Source organism: Lissotriton vulgaris, chromosome 3_1 (genome assembly GCF_964263255.1).
Source record: "Lissotriton vulgaris chromosome 3_1, aLisVul1.2, whole genome shotgun sequence".
NCBI classification, from domain to species: Eukaryota; Metazoa; Chordata; class Amphibia; order Caudata; family Salamandridae; genus Lissotriton; species Lissotriton vulgaris.
The window spans coordinates 2,105,144,457-2,105,164,649 of NC_141689.1; the positions used below are offsets into that span (position 1 = coordinate 2,105,144,457).

The 20,193-nt window shown below is 47.2% G+C and overlaps 1 protein-coding gene across 11 annotated transcripts in view; it reads left to right on the top strand.

The window, feature by feature from the left end:
• Positions 1-20,193, top strand: part of FRYL (FRY like transcription coactivator) — a 2,483,143-nt gene that overhangs the window by 999,229 nt on the left and 1,463,721 nt on the right. For all 11 annotated transcript variants that reach the window (XM_086962669.1, XM_086962670.1, XM_086962671.1 and 8 more), the window contains 2 exons: positions 6,099-6,223; positions 15,836-15,893. In XM_086962669.1, the coding sequence (XP_086818795.1) occupies positions 6,099-6,223; positions 15,836-15,893 (183 nt within the window). The remainder of the gene's footprint in view (positions 1-6,098; positions 6,224-15,835; positions 15,894-20,193) is intronic.

The window sequence follows — 20,193 nt, forward strand, 5'->3', positions numbered from 1 at the left end:
CGCCATTGTTCCTTGCGTTTCTTCTTCAGGGCTATCTATCTCCTCCTCCTCTGAATTTTCATTCTCTTTCTCGTGTCCCCTAGCTTCTTTCTCTTTTTCGTGTATTATTACTATTTCTTTGCGGATCTTTTTGTACATGGAATCTATGCAATTTTGTTTATCGTGTTTACCATCAGCTATGTTATTACTCCATTTTATCAACCTATCCATTTCTTCTTTGCTTGTGCCTGGCCGATCTCGTTCCCTTATCAAACAATTAATCAGAAATCGTAAGATCATACTTTGCGTCTCGACCTTATGGTGTGCCATGGCCTCGCGAATGCATTCTGGTCTCTCCCCTGTTCTAATGAAGTTATATATATTGTCTAGATGTTCTTCCATCTGTGGCAGGAGAACCAAATAATTTACGACTCGTTGTAAACGTGATGAGAATAACAGCATGTCGTCTTCGCCTGGTACTGGATCATATCTACAATCTGTAATGAACTCTTTAAGTTTGTCGTACGTCGCTGCTCTAGGTGTGCGTTGTAAAGCTAGATCTCTAAGCGTTGTTCGTTTTACTTGTGGCGGGGTACGATGGTGACCTCCTACGGCGCCTCCTGAAGCGGAAGCGTAACCATCAACTAGCTGTGATGTTGTTGCTGGTGTCATTAATTGAAAAGTAGGTGCAGGTAATGCCGGACTCTGGGTTGCCGGCATACCGAACGGATTATGAGGACCAACAGTGGTAGGAACAGTAGTAATAGTAGTGACAGGAATGGTTGTGACAGGGACAGTGGTGACAGGAGGGGGAATAACAACGGATGAGGGAGTCGAGTCTTGAGGGGGTGGAGGTGACGCGTCTTGAACAGGCTGTACGGACGGAGCAGGCTGCTGTATGTTTTGAACAGGCGGGAGAGGTTGCTGTACATTATTAGTTGGTGGTACGCGTACATTGGTATATGAAGGAGCTACGTCGTCTAAATAGGACGAAAGGAAAATGTCCGCTGCGGTTTGTTTGTGACGGAGTTTAGTCGGGACCAATGGTGGTGGCAAGTTACGGGGTGCTTCCGGGGTCGCCTTAGGCAGGCCCTCGGCAAGAACTGGATACAGTCCTGTAATAAGGGCATTTCGTTGTCTGTCTTGTTGTTCTATTCTGACTCGTTCTCCTTCTTCTAGTAACTCTTTTTCCCTAGCTTTTTCGGATTCTTCTCTACTTCTCTCTGCTTTCCTGCTTTCTTTTTCTGTTCTCCTATGCGCTTCTTTACGCCATAATTCTATGGCATTTTTCTGGGATTGTCTGGCTTTCTTTTTCCATAACGCTTCTTCTACTCTTGTGATGCAATCAGCATCCCATGTCCCTGAGACAGGCCATCTATACTTCTCTTTCAGACCCTTGGTGTAGTCCACTCATAAATCTAGGTACAGTATGGCATCTAAGCCATGGTTATTATACATAAAATGTCCAGGAGTGTCCCTAGGTGGGACAGGAACTGCTTCTTCGAGTATCCCTTTCCTGGTTCCTATCTGACGTAACTTCGAAAACAGTGGCATTGTCGGATTGCTTTATACGTGGACACAGTAAACACAGTAATGAATAGCAAAACAATCATTCATACCACAACATTAAAACCCACATTAAAACATTTCAGACGGATATTACCTAATACATAGAAAACACATAGATACTGAAATCTCGAATTGCAATACTAGAATACTGAATCACTGAATTACTAGGTGCACTGCTAAAACAGTACAGACAATACCGGTCCCATAAAGAGACACGTCTGACCGTATTCACCTAAGTGAACACGTCTGGACCAGGCCTGTGTACCCAGACCTGTCTTGACCAGGAACAAATTAATGAACCCGTCTAGATGCGTTCCCAACAACGGTACTCACCAGGAAGCAAGAACTGAAGGCCTCGGAAACTGGACTGGACTGGACTGGACTGCTACGACATCTGGCTGCTACTCCGCCGCATGCGCTTCGGAACAGGTGGGCCTCCGGATACCTCGGACCTTGCTCTCTCGACTAGGGGCTCTGGTCGGGATCCTCTGCATTCCTCACCGCCTCGTCTGGATGCCGGACCGCAGTCTCCGTCTCCTCCGTGGGCCCGAGGGAGATAGCAGGAAAACCCGCAGGCGTGCACGGTTTCCGTCGCGGCTGTAGAAGGGGTCAAGGCCTGCGTAACATCGCCGGCGAGTGGGGAAGGGGGGGTCCCTGTTCGGGCGCCAAATTATGTGGTAAATTAATATTACCGTATCATTTTTTTGGCCATATAATTACAAGTCATAAGGATAGCTCAATCAAATGAGAGGCAGAGTCCGTGGTATCTGAGTCATACGGGCTTTAATGGAATGCTTCGAAGCATGGGACATCGGGTTCCATCACCACTCAGGTTCAGGAAGGGACATTCAACATTTTATTAGCATCACACATTATATATAGTAAAACAGTATACCTGGAAGTGAATACAGTAGGCGTAACAGGTGAAAAGAGAGAGATAAGAACACATGTGCGTAACAGGAGGCGTGTAAGAAGGCGTACACATGGGCGTGCACTGGACATGTCAGAGAATCGTCACATGAAACGTCACAAGTGGGTGGATGCATAGAGAAAGTTTGCAGAATGAGCAGAAACCTATTACCTATATGCGCGCGCAGCTGAGCATGACGTGTAACCGGGAAGAGCTGGGGGCTTTGACTTTTGCACAAGTAGAGGAGACCAATGTCTGGGATGTCAAAACGACCTGTACCTATAGCATATCTGATATCGTATGTTTTGAGGATGTAGTGTCTGGAGTAAAAGGTCTCTCGGGCAGGGGCCGTTCACTGAATGCTAGTGCGTGCATATGGATCTTCATGTAGAGTGCGGGGGCCATGGGCCTACCATGGTAACAGGAGCAGTAAATTACTTGCAAGGAGACAGGAAGGCAGGGCCCTTTGCTCTGCAGCCGGGAATATGTTTACCTATTTCACTAGACTGGAATGTGTTTTCGAGGAGGCTGAGCAGATAACTTGTAGGTAAAACATCATCTTGGCAAGCGGACCAGGCCGAGCCGGGCACCGCTCGTCTGAGGCAGGAAGTAAGGCAGAGGTCAGGGATGCATACCTAAACGGCAGCTTTCAGAGGGAGAAAAGAACTCGGAGCCTCGTTTAAGGGCCTAACTCGACTGGGCCAGAAAACGTGGAGGAAAACGTGAAAGTGTACCATGTAAAGACGTTGGCACCATAGGCCTAGAAGCCTAATTAACGGGATTTTCATGCATGACTGGATAGCTGACATATTAACGTTGGACGCAAATGTATTTGCGTCTTTCTAGCATGAACAGAAAAGAAGTTACACGACATACAAGGAACATGGGTGCATGGATAGGGTGCGAGTGGGGGACACATTGGCTACCTAATAATTTCTTTTACCTCAGGCAGCAGGAAGGCGTCGGGAGCAGGAGGGGTGACCCTGCCTAGTTAAAGGCACAGTGGTCACTCCTGAACTCGCACTGCGGTCCCCTTAAATCAGGAGCTGGGAGGGCGGGTCAGCTGGGCTTTGCTCGGGCACTCTGAAGGGCTCTCTGCCATTTCAGCTTTTCTTTAGTAGCCTCATCAGCCACCCCTCTGCAAATCACCTATTGTACGTAGGTTTCTGAAAGATTTAAATTAGTTTCCAACTTCTCCCTTTATTATGCCCCATTGTGACCTCCGTTTCGCCTACACTTTCCATATATGCCCTCCTGTTGAACGTCTGCACAACTGCCACTCAGGCTGTTTACCATCAAGACAGTCTTCCTGATGGTAAGAACATCTACCCGAAGGGTCAGTGAGCTTCAGGCCTCGTCATCCAAACTTCCTTATCCTAACGTCTACAGAGACAAACTGTTGCTTCATAAGAGAGCTTCCTTTCTTCCTGAAAGTGGTCAATCCATTTCATGTAGTCCAATTCTTCACTTTTTATGCTCCTCATCCCTCCAAAGAAGACGAGTGACTTCACTGTCTGGACCCAAAAAGAGCGTTGTCGATCTACCTTGATCGTACACGAGAGTTCCAGGTGAACGACCAACTCTTCGTGGAGTACGTCGGAGCAAAGAAGGGATGAGCCGTACAGAAGAGGGCCATCACCCGGTGGATCGTAGTCTGTATTAAAATCTGCTACACATTAGCTAAGAAGAAACCTCGGAAGGTTTTTGTGCTCATTCTATCAGAGCTAAAGCTGCAACCACTACATTAACTTGTGGAGTTCCAGAGGTCAGAGGCACAAACAGTAACAGACGTCTAAGTGGCGCCTATATAGGCACTGCAAAACTCCATTCTGGTGCGGACGATGGCGACGTCGCAACGCTGAGCCGAACACCACCACCTACCTGGCTCGCAGGGGTACTGCGAATGAAGGATTTACAAATCCGTTTGACGCCTCGGGATAATTCTAAGGAAAGGACCCTGTGGCTAGACAGTCTGTACCAAATAAGGCGTTACCTAAGCTAAGTAACTTTTACATTAGGGGTATACGTGATCTCTGTATTTTTTTTGAGAAAATAAGCTAAATAAATTATAATTTAACATAGCCTTTGTGGATAAAGCGAAATGAAAAATCATGATGGAGCAAACTTTTATGCCCTCTTAGTAAGTCAGTGTTGGGTATTGTGGATTTTTGTTAAAGTGGTATTCTTTAGTATCGTTAACGTTTTACAGTGCATTTCCTGCTAGTTGCCTTAGGCTGTATTCATTAACCCCTTCGATGCTGATGACGAGCTCAGCTCGTCATCAGCCACGGGTGGCGTGTGCTGATGACGAGCTGAGCTCGTCATGTAACGCGGTATTTTGAAAAATGCCGCACAGTGCAAAAATCACTGCAGCAGCGATGCGGTTAATATGATCCCAAGTCATGGATTCTACACAATGTCAAAACTGATTAGGTTTTGGGGGTCAGTGTCTGAGGACGTGGACAGCTTCGAACACAACTGATCTCTGCGCCTGGGAGTAATATCTATTCAGGCTCTGCATGTCATTTCCTGAGCAGAACGGTATCCATGTGGAGCTTCACAGCGCCACCTCACGGTGCACTGAGGTACTGATGGAAATGTTTCTGAATCTATTTAGATGCCTTGGTAATATTCAAAAGGCGAGTAATCTGTATTCTCTACCAAAAAGTGTTATCAAAAGTAAGTAACTTGTTCTTTATGCAGCCACCGTTGTCTTAGAATTGATCTCATTTTTAAAATGTTTGTTTCCTACATTGGATCTTTGTCATATTTTAGGATTATTTTTAGCAAATTAACTTGGCTAAAGCAAAAAAAGTACTTTAATGCACACTTTTTTGCTCTCCCTTAAAGTGATTGACAAATACTAACAAACATGCCAATATGTTTCAATAAACAGTATTTGAGCAGAAACTGTAACCACTGCTTTCTTCTATTCATGTTTTTTGACCTGTTGCTCTTTCAAAATATCCCTAAAAATAAAGGAGCCCTCCCATCTCCACCTCCATTGGCTGGTGGGTTGACATAACTCCATCTGTACTGCCTTGTACTCTTTTTGTTCTGAGATGTGTGCAGACTGTTACCCCACCACCACCTAATCTCTTCAAATACTGCCCTCTTTACTCTATATTTTGTAGTTCTCTGCTCTGCTTGCAACCTTTATTTTTTCTTATTTACGATGCCCACCATACAGCCTTCTTGAGCTGTTCTATTGATGGATGAATGTGGTTGCTTTGATTTAAATTTTTAGTCACTGAACCTGCGCTGCAATGGACTTCTTTTGCTTAAAAGAATTGTTAAGTAAGTTATTGGTCTTTGTCAGTAATGCTCCGTTTCTTTTTGCACAATATATGCAGTTTGCAGAAGCACTATTTTTTCGGCAATGTGTTTTCTTTTTCACCAGCTTTCTTATTTGTCTTTTCATGCTCTTTATTTAGTTGTGTTGGTGACTTTTTATTAATCGGCTGTAGAATGTGCTGTATTCACACAGCTAAGTGGATAATCTTATTTATTTCTAAATGATCATGGCTGGTTAAGGTTGCAAGTCAATCTACCCAATACACAAAAAATGTACACTGAGCGCACAAACTATTTCAAATTTTTTTTTATAGAACTCCAATAATGTCCCTCTTATTCCTTCCAGGTCCTTGGTATCCCATCCCCTTCATCCTTGTTTAAGCACATAGTTCCAATGATGCGCTCTGAGAGCATGGAAATTACTGAATCCCTTGTTCTGGGGCTTGGCAGGACCAACCCAGGAGCTTTCAGGTAATAAATGTGCTTATTTGTATTCCTGCCTTAATATGAAATAATTGTAACTTGTTTTCTTTTTGTGAAGCATAAAATGTCACTTAAGGAATCATTTGTTGCTTTCAAAAAGAATGTCATTTGCTTTTAACTTGTTTTAATTCTGAACTAAGAAACCAAAATACTGGAATATGTGAATTGTTCTAGGACATTTAGTGACAGTAATGCATATTTATAGTACAAGGGAAGCATGGTCAATTTAATTTTTGTTATTTGTTATTGCGGGTTTATATAGCGCCAAGTCACCTGCAGGTCTCAGGGCGCTTATACCACATGTCATAACAACCAAGGGACTGAGAAGGGGAGAGGAAAGGACAGGAATTACGCTGAGTTGTATGCGGTTCTGAAAAGGTTGGTTTTCAGGGCTTTCCTGAAACAGAGCAGATTACCCTCCTTACGGAGTGCCTCGGGCAGGGCGTTCCATAGGTTCGGTAGTACGACCGAGAAAGATCTCCCTCCCATTGTAGCCAGTTTGAAACGTGGGCAAACAAGGAGTTGGGCGTCTGAAGAACTGAGGTTTCTTTCCGGTCTATATATCTCAATCCGTTCCTTAATGTAGGCTGGGGCCTGCCCATAGATGGCTTTATGGGCTATACAGAGGCTTTTAAAGATGGACCTCTGCCCGATTGGCAGCCAGTGTAGACTCTTTAGTAATGGGGAGGCATGCGCTCTCCTCGGGAGCTTAAAAATGAGCCTGGCGGCATCATTTAGGACTACTTGAAGTCTGTTAATTAGCGTCTTTGGCAGGCCTAGGTAGAGCGCATTTCCATAGTCGAGTCTTGACACTATGGTGGCAGAAACCACTGTGCGAAACATCGGCTCGGAGAGGAGAGGGCCCCACTGGATCCTCTTCCGGATCCGGATCGTCGCCGGTCGACCTGACGACCTCACCGGCGCCGGTTCCACAGGTGTCACCTCCGGCGCCGTCCTCAAAAGGCGCCGTCCCCAATACCTCCCTCGACCCGGTTCCGCGTCGGAGCGGCGCCGCTCTCAACGCCGCTTGGGAAGTTCTACTTCAATGAACCGGACCCGTCCTTTACCAACCCTGATTATCAGGAGATGCGTGATGAGGAGTATTGGGAGGGGTCCGAGGACCCTCTGACACGTGAGTGTCAGTCCCAGGAGGACTGGATAGGTGGACTTGGGGATGCCAGTGGTCTGGACACCTCGCCAGACACTGGTTTTGTCTCGCCTCCTAGCGTGGCTACGGAGGAGGGGGCAACCTTCAGTGTGGTGTTGACGCTGGCAGCCTAGGCCTTGGGCATTGAGCTCCCCGTCGCAGCTGTGAGGACTAATCTCCTCACTGAGGTCCTCAAACCGCAGTCAAGCCCAACCGAGTCTCTTCTGCCGTTTAATAAGGCCTTGACTGACGTTCTTTTGGGCACTTGGTACAGGCCCGCTAAAGGCCAGCATGTAGATAGGAACGTGGCCAGAGGCCACCTCCCAGCTCCGTGCGACCCTTGTTTCCTGTCCACCCACTCCACCCCTGAGAGCCTGGTCATCCAGGCCTCTAACTCCCAGACCGCATTCCCGTCGGCTCCGCCTGATCGGGAGTCCAAGAGGTATGAGAATTATGGAAAGAAAATATTCTCCTCCCTTAGTTTGGGACTGCGGTCTTCCAACACCGCATGCCTCTTGAGCCGTTACACCCACTACCTGTCGGACACAATCGCCGACGTGCTGCCACAATGCCCGGCGGAGGTCAAGGTTTAACTCGCCCAAGTCCTTGCGGAGGGTCGAGATGTGGCACGTTTCTCCATCTGGTGTGGGCTGGATACCACCGACTCACTGGGCAGAGCGTTGGCAACGACGGTGGCGATTCGTCGCCACGCCTGGTTGAGGTCCGCCAACTTTTCAGCAGATGTCCAGAATACACTGATGGACACGCCGCTTGATGGCCGTCGCCTCTTTGGCGAAAAGGCAGACCATGTGCTTGAGCGCTTTAAGGACTCCAGGGCTACGGCCAAGTCCTTGGGCCTCTCGGCCCCGCGCCAGCAAACGGGTGCCTTTCGCTCCTTTCGTGGGCAAGGAAGGGGCGCCCCCACACCTGCTGCCAGCCACGCACCGCAGACTAACATACTATGTGGTGGCGGCCGTGGAAATCGCCTGGGAGGCGGACGGGGACAACGGCGAGGCCAGTCCACAACTTCCCCCACAGCATCTGCCTCAAAACCCGCCTAGTATGTGCTTTCAGGCCCATGTGGCGCCAGTTGGAAGCAGGGTTCGCCATCACCACTCCCACTGGTGCACTGTCACATCGGACAGGTGGGTGCTGCAAATCGTCCGAAGGGGCTACTCCCTCCCCTTCGAGACGACCCCTCCAGCCATGCCACCGCAATTCCATCGGGGGATCACTTTCAGCTTCTGCAGGAGGAAGTTACGGCCCTCTTGGCCAAAGGGGCCATCGAGCGCGTTCCTGGGCCAGAAGTAGGGTGTGGTTGCTACTCCCACTACTTTCTGGTACCCAAGAAGGGCAAAGGGGGCCTACACCCAATCTTGGACCTACGGAACGTCAACGGCTTCCTCCGAAAGAAGTTGTTCAAAGTGCTGACACTGGCTCAGGTCTTAGCTGCCCTGGACCCAGGAGACTGGATGGTAGCGTTGGACTTGCAGGACGCTAATTTCCACATCCCCGTCCTGCCGGCCCACCGGCGCTACCTGCGGTTCACAGTAGGCCACGAGCACTTTGTTTACCCTGCTCCCCTTCGGCCTTACCAGCGCCCCACGGGTGTTCACGAAAGGTTAGGGGTTTCAGTCTTCCCCTACCTCGACGACTGGTTGTTGGAGGCGGGCTCGCCCCAGACAGTCGTCAACCACCTCCGGATCTCCTTCACCTGCTGGGGTTCTCCATCAACGTGACGAAGTCACACCCGTGTCCCTCTCAAAAGCTCCTCTTCATCGGAGCGGTCCTCGATTCAGCGCAGTTTTGGGTTTATCCCCCGAGCAGCGGGTTCGGGATATTCAGGCTCTGATTCCGATCTTTCAGCCTTTATCCCGAGTCTTGGTCAGGTTGACGCTGCGGCTTCTGGGGCTGATGGCTTCCTGCATCCTTCTGGTGCATCACGCCTGTTGGCGGATGCGGGCTCTGCAGTGGGACCTGAAGTTTCAGTGGGCCCAGCATCAGGGCAACCGGTCCGACCATGTCCTGATCTCGGATGACACTGCGAGACAGCTGCAGTGGTGGCTCACAGACCGCAATTGGGTCAGCGGCAGATCCCTCTCCCTTCCCCAACCGGAGCACGTAGTTGTGACGGACACGTCCCTCCAGGGCTGGGGAGGCCACATGGGAGAGGCGGAGATCAGAGGCCTCTGGTCTCCGGCGGAGTCCCGGCTCCATATCAACCTTTTGGAGCTGCGGGCGATTCGTCTTGCACTAAAGGCATTCCTCCTCTCTGTCCGAGGGAGTGTAGTGCAGGTGTTCACGGACAACACCACCGCCATGTGGTACTGCAACAAACAGGGCGGGGTGGGGTTGTGGACACTCTGCCAGGAGGCTCTGCGTCTTTGGCAGTGGCTGGAACATCAGGGCGTGACCCTGGTGGTTTAACACCTGGGCAGGTTCTCTGAATGCCAGGGCGGACGAACTCAGCCGTCCTTGCATCATGGATCACGAATGGCGTCTGAACTCGGACGTGGCGCAAGGTCTCTTTCTGCAGTGGGGAGAGCCTTGGTTAGATCTATTCGCCACAGAAGAGAACGCGCAATGTCATCAGTTGTGCGCGTTGAAATTTTCAAGGTGGCACTTGCTCGGAGACGCTTTTTGTCGCGAGTGGAGTTGCGGTCTGTTGTACGCCTTTCCGCCTAAACCACTTCTGCCCAGAGTGCTGAAGAAGATCAAACGCGACCGGGCCCAAGTCATCCTTGTGGCTCCGGACTGGGCACAAAGGTACTGGTATCCAGAGCTACTCAGTATGTCAGTCGATCCCCCGGTTCGTCTGCCTCATCAGGAGGACCTTCTGTCGCAGCAACAGGGGACGGTCCTCCACCTGAACCTATCCAGTCTCCACCGCCATGCTTGGAAAATGAGCGGCGACAGTTGAGGCCATTTGACTTGCCTCCTGAAGTCTGTAATATCATTCTGGCAGCCAGGCGTCCCTCCACTAAGTCGGTATACGCCTGCAGGTGGAACAGATTTGTGGCATGGTGCACAGTAAAGGCTGTGGATCCTCTCTCTGCCCCTCTTTCTGAGGTTCTTCTCTTTCTTCTTTCTCTTGCCCAGCAGGGCTCTGGTACGGGCACTATCAAGGGCTACCTTTCTGCCCTTTCAGCCTTTCTAAGGCTGCCTGATCAACCATCTTTTTAAGTCCCCTATTGTAAATAGTTTTCTGAAAGGCTTCACACACACGTTTCCACCTGTTCCCTTCGTGATGCCTCAGTGGGACTTGAACCTGGTTCTTACTTATCTGATGTGCGCTCCCTTTGAGCCACTTCACAACTGTCCTATCCGCCTTTTTACTCTGAAGACTGCTTTCCTGGTTGCCATCACCTCTGCCAGGAGAGTGAGTGAGCTCCAGGCTCTATCCTCTAAACCTCCTTTCCTTTCTGTCCATCCGAACAAGGTTGTGTTGCAGACAAAACCCTCTTTCCTGCCCAAGGTAGTCACAGCCTTCCACATCGGGCAGTCCATCACCTTGCCCACCTTCTTCCCGCCTCCGCATCCCTCGAAAGAGGAAGAAGCTCCACCGTCCGGACCCAAAACGCACGCTCTCATACTATCTGGTTCGCACACGCCAGTTACGGGTGGATGACCAACTCTTTGTTGGTTGCCTGGGCGCTAAGAAAGGACGGGCGGTGCACAAACGGACCATCTCTCTGTGGATCGTGTTGTGCATTCAAGCGTGCTACTCTTTGGCTAAAAAGGAACCTCCTGTTGGGCTGAGGGCCCATTCCACTCGGGCCACGGCGACTATTACTGCCCTTTCAGCCTTTCTAAGGCTGCCTGATCAACCATCTTTTTAAGTCCCTTATTGTAAATAGTTTTCTGAAAGGCTTCACACACACGTTTCCACCTGTTCCCTTCGTGATGCCTCAGTGGGACTTGAACCTGGTTCTTACTTATCTGATGTGCGCTCCCTTTGAGCCACTTCACAACTGTCCTATCCGCCTTTTTACTCTGAAGACTGCTTTCCTGGTTGCCATCACCTCTGCCAGGAGAGTGAGTGAGCTCCAGGCTCTATCCTCTAAACCTCCTTTCCTTTCTGTCCATCCGAACAAGGTTGTGTTGCGGACAAAACACTCTTTCCTGCCCAAGGTAGTCACAGTCTTCCACATCGGGCAGTCCATCACCTTGCCCACCTTCTTCCCGCCTCCGCATCCCTCGAAAGAGGAAGAGGCTCCACCGTCCGGACCCAAAACGCACGCTCTCATACTATCTGGTTCGCACACGCCAGTTACGGGTGGATGACCAACTCTTTGTTAGTTGCCTGGGCGCTAAGAAAGGACGGGCGGTGCACAAACGGACCATCTCTCTGTGGATCGTGTTGTGCATTCAAGCGTGCTACTCTTTGGCTAAAAAGGAACCTCCTGTTGGGCTGAGGGCCCATTCCACTCGGGCCACGGCGACTACTACTGCCCTGGGCCGAGGAGTCCCCTTGCAGGACATTTGTCAGGTAGCTACGTGGGCCTCGTTTCACATGTTCGCAAGACACTACTTCCTGGACAGCCAAGTCCGGTGAGACTGCTTTTTCAGCCGTTCCGTTCTCCAGGACTTTCTGGTGTAATCTTGGTTCGCAGACCCACCACCACAGGGTTGGCATTGCTGGGGTATCTATTCTAAGGTAAGGAATCTATCACTAACGTGTCTCTTTCAGATGCACAAGTTACTACTTGTGTAACGATATATCTGTAAGAGACATTAGTGATAGTTTCCTTACCGACCCACCCATCCTCCCCGTTCTGCGAACTGATATCTAGGGTTAAGGTCATCCCCTTTCAGGGCGCTAGTTTCATGGCACCAGTGTTGATTTTTTGGCATAGCTCTGTGTTTCTGGCACGGAAAAGCTGTGTCTAAGAACTGACATCAGCACGCGGAGGCGGCGTCTAAGTACTCAGACGTCATCACGGCGCCCACGACGCCCACGACGGATGCGGAGCCGCAGGCAAGGGTACTGCTACGCAAAAGTTTGCGGATCCAGTCTGACGCCTGGGGATATTCGAAGGTAAGGAATCTATCACTAATGTCTCCTACAGATATATCGTTACACAAGTAGTAACTTGTGCGACACAGGAAGTTGGGAGGATCTAGTGCAGGGGTCTCCAAACCGGTCCTGGAGGGCCGGATCCATTCCAGATTTTTTGGATATCCCCATTGAGATACATGTAGTAATTTTAAAAATCTGGCATAGATCCGGCCCTCCAGGACCGGTTTGGAGACCCCTGATCTAGTGTTCGTTACACGAAAGGTGCAAGCCGAGAGACCATGGTGGGCCTCCAACAACATAGCACAGTGGCGACCTTTCAGGGACCCAACTCCATCTCAGGACGGATGGGGAGCACATCTCAATTAGCTAAAAGTACATGCCCAATAGAGCGATCAGGACTCCACCAAACACATCAATTTCCTAGAGATGAAAACTGTTTTTCTGGGACTCAAGGCATTCCAGAAACATATTCCGAGGAAACAATTTGAATACAAACAGACAATACAACCACAATGTTCTACCTCAACAAGCCAGGTGTAACAATTTATTTTCCACTGAGCAAACTGGCACAGGAAATTTCGCATTGGGCAATAGCCCAAAAGATCCCTCTACAGATAGTGCGTCTACCAGGAGTAGACAACATCACAGCACACCAACTGAGCAGACAAAACAATTTCTCTCACGAATGGGAGCTGAAACAGACAACAATTCAGTATATATTCAACATCCTGTGAACACCAGTGTTGACCTGTTTGCGACAATACAGAACAAGAAATGCCAATACTTTGCCTCAAGGTTTCCACACCACCTGTATTTCAAAATGCACTTTCACTGAATTGGTAGCAGACATTGTTTACACCTTTCCACCAGTGCCCCTGATGCAAAGGGTGCTACAAAAAAAGCAAAGGAAACAGGAACAAATATGATTCTCATTGTCCCTCATTGTTCAAGGCAAACATGGTACTCCACTCTCCTTGAACTATCCAAGGGAGAAATGATCAGGATCAAAACAGAAAAAGACCTGCCGACAAAGCAACAGGGCCAAATATTTCACCCAGAACCAGCAACACTGCTACTAGCAGCTTGGCGCCTGAATACATAGAATTTGGTCTTCTTAATCTACTGTTAAGAACCATGGAAATAATCAGAGGCAAGGAAAAAATCCACAAGGAAATGCTATACAGCAAAATGGAAACTCTACACCTCATGGTGCATCGAAAACAGGACCAGTTTCAGAAAGATACAAGATTCTGTTATCACATATCTTACTTGCCTCTTGGACAGCAGCATCAATTTTTCAAGCCTTAAGGTGCACCTTGCTGCCATAGTGGGGCACACAAGAGGAAAATCATGCAAATGCTTTTTTACTAGACCAGTCCTAAAAAGATTCCTAGAGGGAGCCCAAAGAATAACTCCACCAAGAGCTACACCTGTACCAACGTGGAGCTTAAATACAGTACTCACAAATGATGAAGAAACCTTCTGAGCCCATGCATGCAGCAGACATCAAACATATTACCATAAAGATAGCCTTTCTCATTTCTATAACATCACTACTCAGAGTAAGCGAACTACAGGCTTTAACAATATAAGAAACTTATTTACAGATTCACAAGGATAAAGTAATCTTGAAAACTAACCCACAATTCTTGCCAAGGGTGTTAGCGAAGTATCACTTGAATCAAAACATTCTGCTATCGGTTTTCTTTCAAAACCCAGAAAGTAAAGCAGAAAGAAGTCTCCATACCCTGGATGTTAGGAGAGCGTTACTGTATTACTTGCAAAATTCAGAAAAAATAAGAAAAAGAAAACAATTGTTTGTTGCACACTTGCATACCAACACAGGATCTGCAGTCACAAAAGCAACTATTGCAAGATGGATAGTACAAGCTATCTAGGTATGTTCTGACTAGGCCAAAAAGATGCTAACAATGCAACCAACAGCTCACACCACTAGAAAGAAGGGAGCAACGCTAGCATTTATGGCCAATGTACCCATAGATTCCATCTGTGCAGCAACATGGGCATCACCACACAACTTCACAAAGCATTACTATGTGGACATACAGATGAATAAGGAAGCTCAAATTGAACAGAGGGTGCATCAACACCTGTTTGCAAGGTCCTCCTTTCACCACAGCCTCCCCAAGATGGGAGAAACAGCTACAAAATGTAATGCACTGCATGTGAATCCAGAAAAGTATGAAATGAAATGGTTACTTACCAGTAGGAGTAGTTTTGCAGCTTGAAGAATTTTCTGGATTTCCGAGCGACCCACCCAGCCTCGCCTACAAGGACAGCAAACAGGTGGGAAAGTAAAGGACTACATCACTGTTTATTAAAACTCAAGGATTACAAACCAAAGAAGGAAACAGAAAAAGGAATTCGAAGATGGCCACTATGCACGTCGATCTCCAGGACACCGTCTGACACCATTCAGGGGACGTACCTAGCACCAAATGGTGGATGACATCCACCAAAACAAGAGGGGCGGAGTCCAATTCCTGACCCAAACACTGGATGGCGGTATAATCCACAGCATGTAAACCAGAAAATTCTTCATGGTGCAAAACTACTCCTACTGGTAAGTAACCATTCGTTATAACTTATTTATAATTTGCGCCACTTACTATGACTCTCCTACCAACGTACACAGTGTTATGAACTTGCTAGCCAGAGTACATGAATAAACTCTCTCTGCTGCTGTGCACAGTATTCTCATGAATTTTCATTTGAGATGTTGTGAGTGTTGATATGATTGCCACGGGTTATAAGTGAGGTAATATCAAAGGGTATCACAACCTAAGACCGGTGTACATCAACCATGACTGAATTTCCACCTCGTGTCCAGACACCTGTGCTCTGTCTCTCTCTTCCTTGCCCACAGTCCCTGCATCTGCCTACAGTGGAGGAAGTTCCTTCTCCCACCTTGCCAAAAAGTCCTGGTACAACCTCTCACTTCATCTACGGACCTCATCCTCCCTACTGGAATTTAAAAAAGGACTCAAGACCTGGTTTTTCGAATAAGCCCCGGCAGCCACTCTCTCAGTGCCTGCATACCCTCACGGATGATTCGCCACACTCTACAAATAGATTTGGATTGGGGTATAAACTGTGCATGGGGAAGGTTTGAGTTATATGCATGTTAACGTCTGTCAAGGTACCTAAATGCTTCAAGTTTACCTTTTGCACATTCGTCAGTGTGTGCGTCCAGTTTTATCTTCGGGTCTTTGACATATGTTTGCGAATTATGTAATAAATATGTTAACTTTCATGTTAAAAGGGAAATATGTTTTCAAAAGGCACTCAATTTGGCAAATTAAATTGCATAGCCTTTTGAGCTCAACATGTTCATGTTCGATCATATTCATTTTGATTTTAATTGGTTTTTGAGGATCCATTCAATAAGTCATTACTCATTTTGTTCTGGCAGGGAACTTATAGAAGAATTGCACCCCATAATTAAGGAAGCACTTGAAAGAAGACCAGAAGTAAGTAATGTTTGCATTAGATAACTCTTAGAACTACCACTTCAGTATTAGCAATGTACCGTTTGAGTTTTATGGTATTTTTTTACCATTTCAGTCTGTTTTTATAGTTATCCATATTGTTTGATTTGCCATCTGAACAGTATTTATATTTATTTTGTTTCTTGTGATTAAATGTTGTCATGTATATTTCCTTATTTATTTAGTGTGCAGGCAATTTTAGATGCGTTTTGAGTTTTAGCACGTTAATCATCCAAATATAACAAATAATACTCAAATGAAAATATTACTATTAAACTACAAATATATGTGTAAGTATGCAATAATTCTAGGAAATCTCATCCCCTTTTTAACTTTCCAGGCTTTCCGCTCAGTTGTTGGCCTGGAATGAGGGACCTTAGTACTTAGTCCCACTTCGGTTCTTCCAGACTATTTGTAAAGCACCCTTGCCCCAACTAGGGGTAGCAAAATGTAGTGCATTTGTACTGTACAAATTAAAAACACTACTTATCCTTGATTCGTGTGTGGCTTCACCCTACCTGGCCCACCCTAAAACACATCCACTGACCTTGTGTTATGTGGAGGTGCAATACAAGTTGGAGTAAACGTGTCACTGTGGGGTATGTAACTTTAGGAAATCTTCCTCTGCCCTTTTCCCCCTTTTCTCCGCACCAGCTGGAATGTTCAAAAACATTGAAAGATGGTGGTCGGATGTGGCAGGTAGTATTGAAACTCCATAAATCATTGTAGTTTGACCAAAAGGCACATTGGTTGTTGACCTGTGATCGAATGCATTAGATTAGCAATAAAATTGACCCATCACTCATGCTCACAGCAGGTGGTAAAGGTGTGCACTAGATCCAAAGGAATTGGGAATTGTGTGGTTTAAGGCTGGTAAATCCAGTCTTAAACAATAATTCCCTAATCTTTGGGGGTTTAACTCTTACTTGTACGGTACAAGCAGGCTTTTTCATCACAGTACCGCAAACCTTGCCACCAAATTTTCCAGTACTGAGCAACTCAGTCATCAGCCTCTAAGTAGCGAAAGTTGTGTTCTGGTGAATATCACCAAGCTTTATCATTCTTCAAAGGAGTGAAGCCTTTATTTGGATATGGTCACAGCTTTATCAGGTGTATTTGGTATCTACAAGTCAATCTCTTTGCATCTTGCCAAAAAACACCAAAAAGTTGTATGTTTTTTAAAACAAAATTCTGAGAAAGGGGCTCTGGGTGATTTCCTGTTTTTCTGAATGTAGGGTTTGCATCGTGTCCTGTGATAGATCACATGCTTTTCACACTGTCACCTAGTCCTGGGTATGGACGTTGAAGGTTGCTTTTCGTTGAAGTAGATGTTAGAGGTGACTCCTAATCCCTCCTGAAACCCACATTAGGGCGAAGATTCCACTTTGGATTGTTTGATTATGCCATCGGTTTGGAAGTGTTGTGTCAGAGCTCAGGAACAATTGAGCTGCACAAGCCAATTGTTTGACTCACAAGGCCAGAATTGCTTCCTACAAGACATGAAGACTCCATTGACTGTTTTTCAGTGAACTTGAACTGGAGGATTTTAAAGCCAGGTCCTTTGACAGCGACTCGGTGGTTGGGGAGGGTGGTTAGGGGGATATAGAGGGCACAAATGTCTAGCTCTGCGCTGTACGTAAAAGCAAGTGCCTGTTGCCAAACCAAGCATTGAAGACATTGTGGTTGACTATAGAGAGAGAGAGTAAGCACATCTGATATCCAGGGAGAGAGCAGAGTCCAGAATGGGTCCTCCAAGGACTCCAACCTTGAAGAGGCACCATCTATAGACCCCCAGTGAAACCACGCTCTGGACACTGACTGCACCAAACTATTGACTTGGAGATTTTCTGTAATCACATGTTCGAGCGTTGTGGGCTGCTGAATTCATATCTGTGCATAGATCGCGCCTACTGTTGGGTCCGGATGATTGCATATTGTTGTCCTAAAAGAGTCTTCGAAGTATCACGAGATACAGTGCGCATGGGCATCCTCAGATTGTTTTTTTCCGCCATTGGGTTCGGATGTACTTTCCTTTACTCGCAGTTCGGATTCGAAAAAAGTTATTCTAAAAGGCCAAAAGGCCTTAAAGTTCGTCGGTATTGTTTCGATCGGTCTAGAGAAACTTTGTTTAGAGTTATCCAGCTCCGGACGTCGAATCAGGCCGCAGGGCCTTCTCAACGCCACGTGGACCGGTCGTCGATGGAACGGACTCCTTTTAAAAGATGCCCTCAATGTAACGCTAAATTCCCACATACAGACAAACAACCCTGTATGTAACAGATGTCTATCCCCAGATCATAACGAATACGACTGCCTAGCCTGTGCCCAGTTTCGATCCAAAAAGACGATCCGGAATCGAAGGGCCGCTAGGTTAATAAAGCAGCAATCCGCGCCGGAGCCAGAAAATATCTTCGACGACGAAGAACTTGCCGAAGAATCGGAGGAACAGTCCGATCAAGACTCCGAGCATGAATCCAATTACTACGTCGACGACTAAGACATCGTCGAGGTAGGAGACGACGATCAAGGGATTGGAGCTGTCGAGGACGACTCCAGTGACGAAGCGGGGCGAATCGTGAGTAGACCGCCCCACAAAAACATTACGTCTGTTCCAAAGGCTCAGGTCGCGATTTTATAGCCCCACACTCCAGCTCCGCTAAGAATATTCAAAAAGAGCAATCTCATAAACATCATCAAAAATTGGTATCGAAACCAAAAACAGTGGAACCAAATCCGAAACTGATAGACAATACAGTCTTCGGACTGAACTACGTAGACCCATCGGAGTCGAACAGAAAGGTCGCCGAGCCGAAGGCCAACGTGCCTATACAACCTCCGAAACCGAAGGCCGTCGTCCCGATAAAATCGGCTCCGACTGCAAATTAAACAAAAGGGGTTCTTAGAGAAGGCCTTGATCCCAAAAGAGTCGTCGAACCGAAACAAAGTCGAAAAGCCAAAAGTAGTTCCATTAAACTATCGAGCCGAAGCCAATCAATCCAAAGAGGGGCATCGAGTCGAAAACTCAAGGCACTGTTCCGAAACAACAGCTTTCGAAGACGCCTCAAGTTCAAAAGGGGTTGATCGAGCCGACTAGAAACGTCGAACCGATCAAAACATCAGCTCCAAAGAAACCAGCACAGCCAAAAAAACACGGTGGACTGCCGAAGCCTTTGGGACCAATTAAAATTGGACTTCCAACTCCCCTTGACAAAACGCAAAAAACTCTTGTAAAGTCAAGACTGGTCGACCCAAAGAGCAGTGTCTGACCGAAACCATTAAAGTCAAAAACTGTTGAAGAGGAGATCTTATACCCAGACCCCTCAGCAGAAGAATAGTCAAAACTCTCTATTGACCCTAATACTAGCAAAGTTACTCTCTACAAAAAAGAAGTCAGACCAGTATCCAGTAAAGACTCCTATACTATCCCACGAAAGAAGAAAAGGGACTGTGCTACTTCCCCTATTCTATTTGAGCCTATCCATCCAGCTATGCCTACCACATTCACAGATTCACCCACACACTCAGAGGAAGAGGTGATTGATGAAGATAATGAGGATTACATTCACCCAGTAGACCCTGACCAGACACCCAGCCACAACCATGGGAGGACTCAGTGGACCCTTATAGCTCTACACCCATTCCAGATACACCTGCATACCCTACTAAGCCTTCCCCTACAGAGGATATGGCTGCATTTAATGCACTAATCGACAGACCAGCCCTCCATCACAATGTAGAGATGCATGCAGACCCCATTGAGGAGGAATTCCCTTTTGACACTTTTGCTACTTCAGAAAGGTCTGTAAAAACATTACCTATGCTGAAAGGGGTACTTAAACATGCTGGAGACATATTTAAGGAAACAACTAGGCCAAGGGTAATTAACCCTAGAATAGAGAAAAAATACAGGCCAGCACCATTAGACCCCACATATATTAAGGGGCAACTGCCTCTAGATTCATCGGTTGTATCCAATGCAGGTAAACGTGCAAACTCTCAAACAGGAGAAGCTCCTCCTCCAGACAAAGAGTCAAACATTCTTGAGGCTTCAGGCAAAAGGGTAGCTGCCAAGCAGCAAACACATGGCGTATTGCAAATACACAAGCCCTGCTAGCTAGGTACGACCGGGCACACTGTGACACCTTGGAGACACTTCTCCAGCATTTACCTGAACCTTACAAGGAATAGGCTGAGGAACTAGTACAGAAGGGAAAGTTAATAACTAATGCCTCCATTAAATGTGCCTTAGACGTTGCAGACACAGCTGCCAGGTCAATTAACA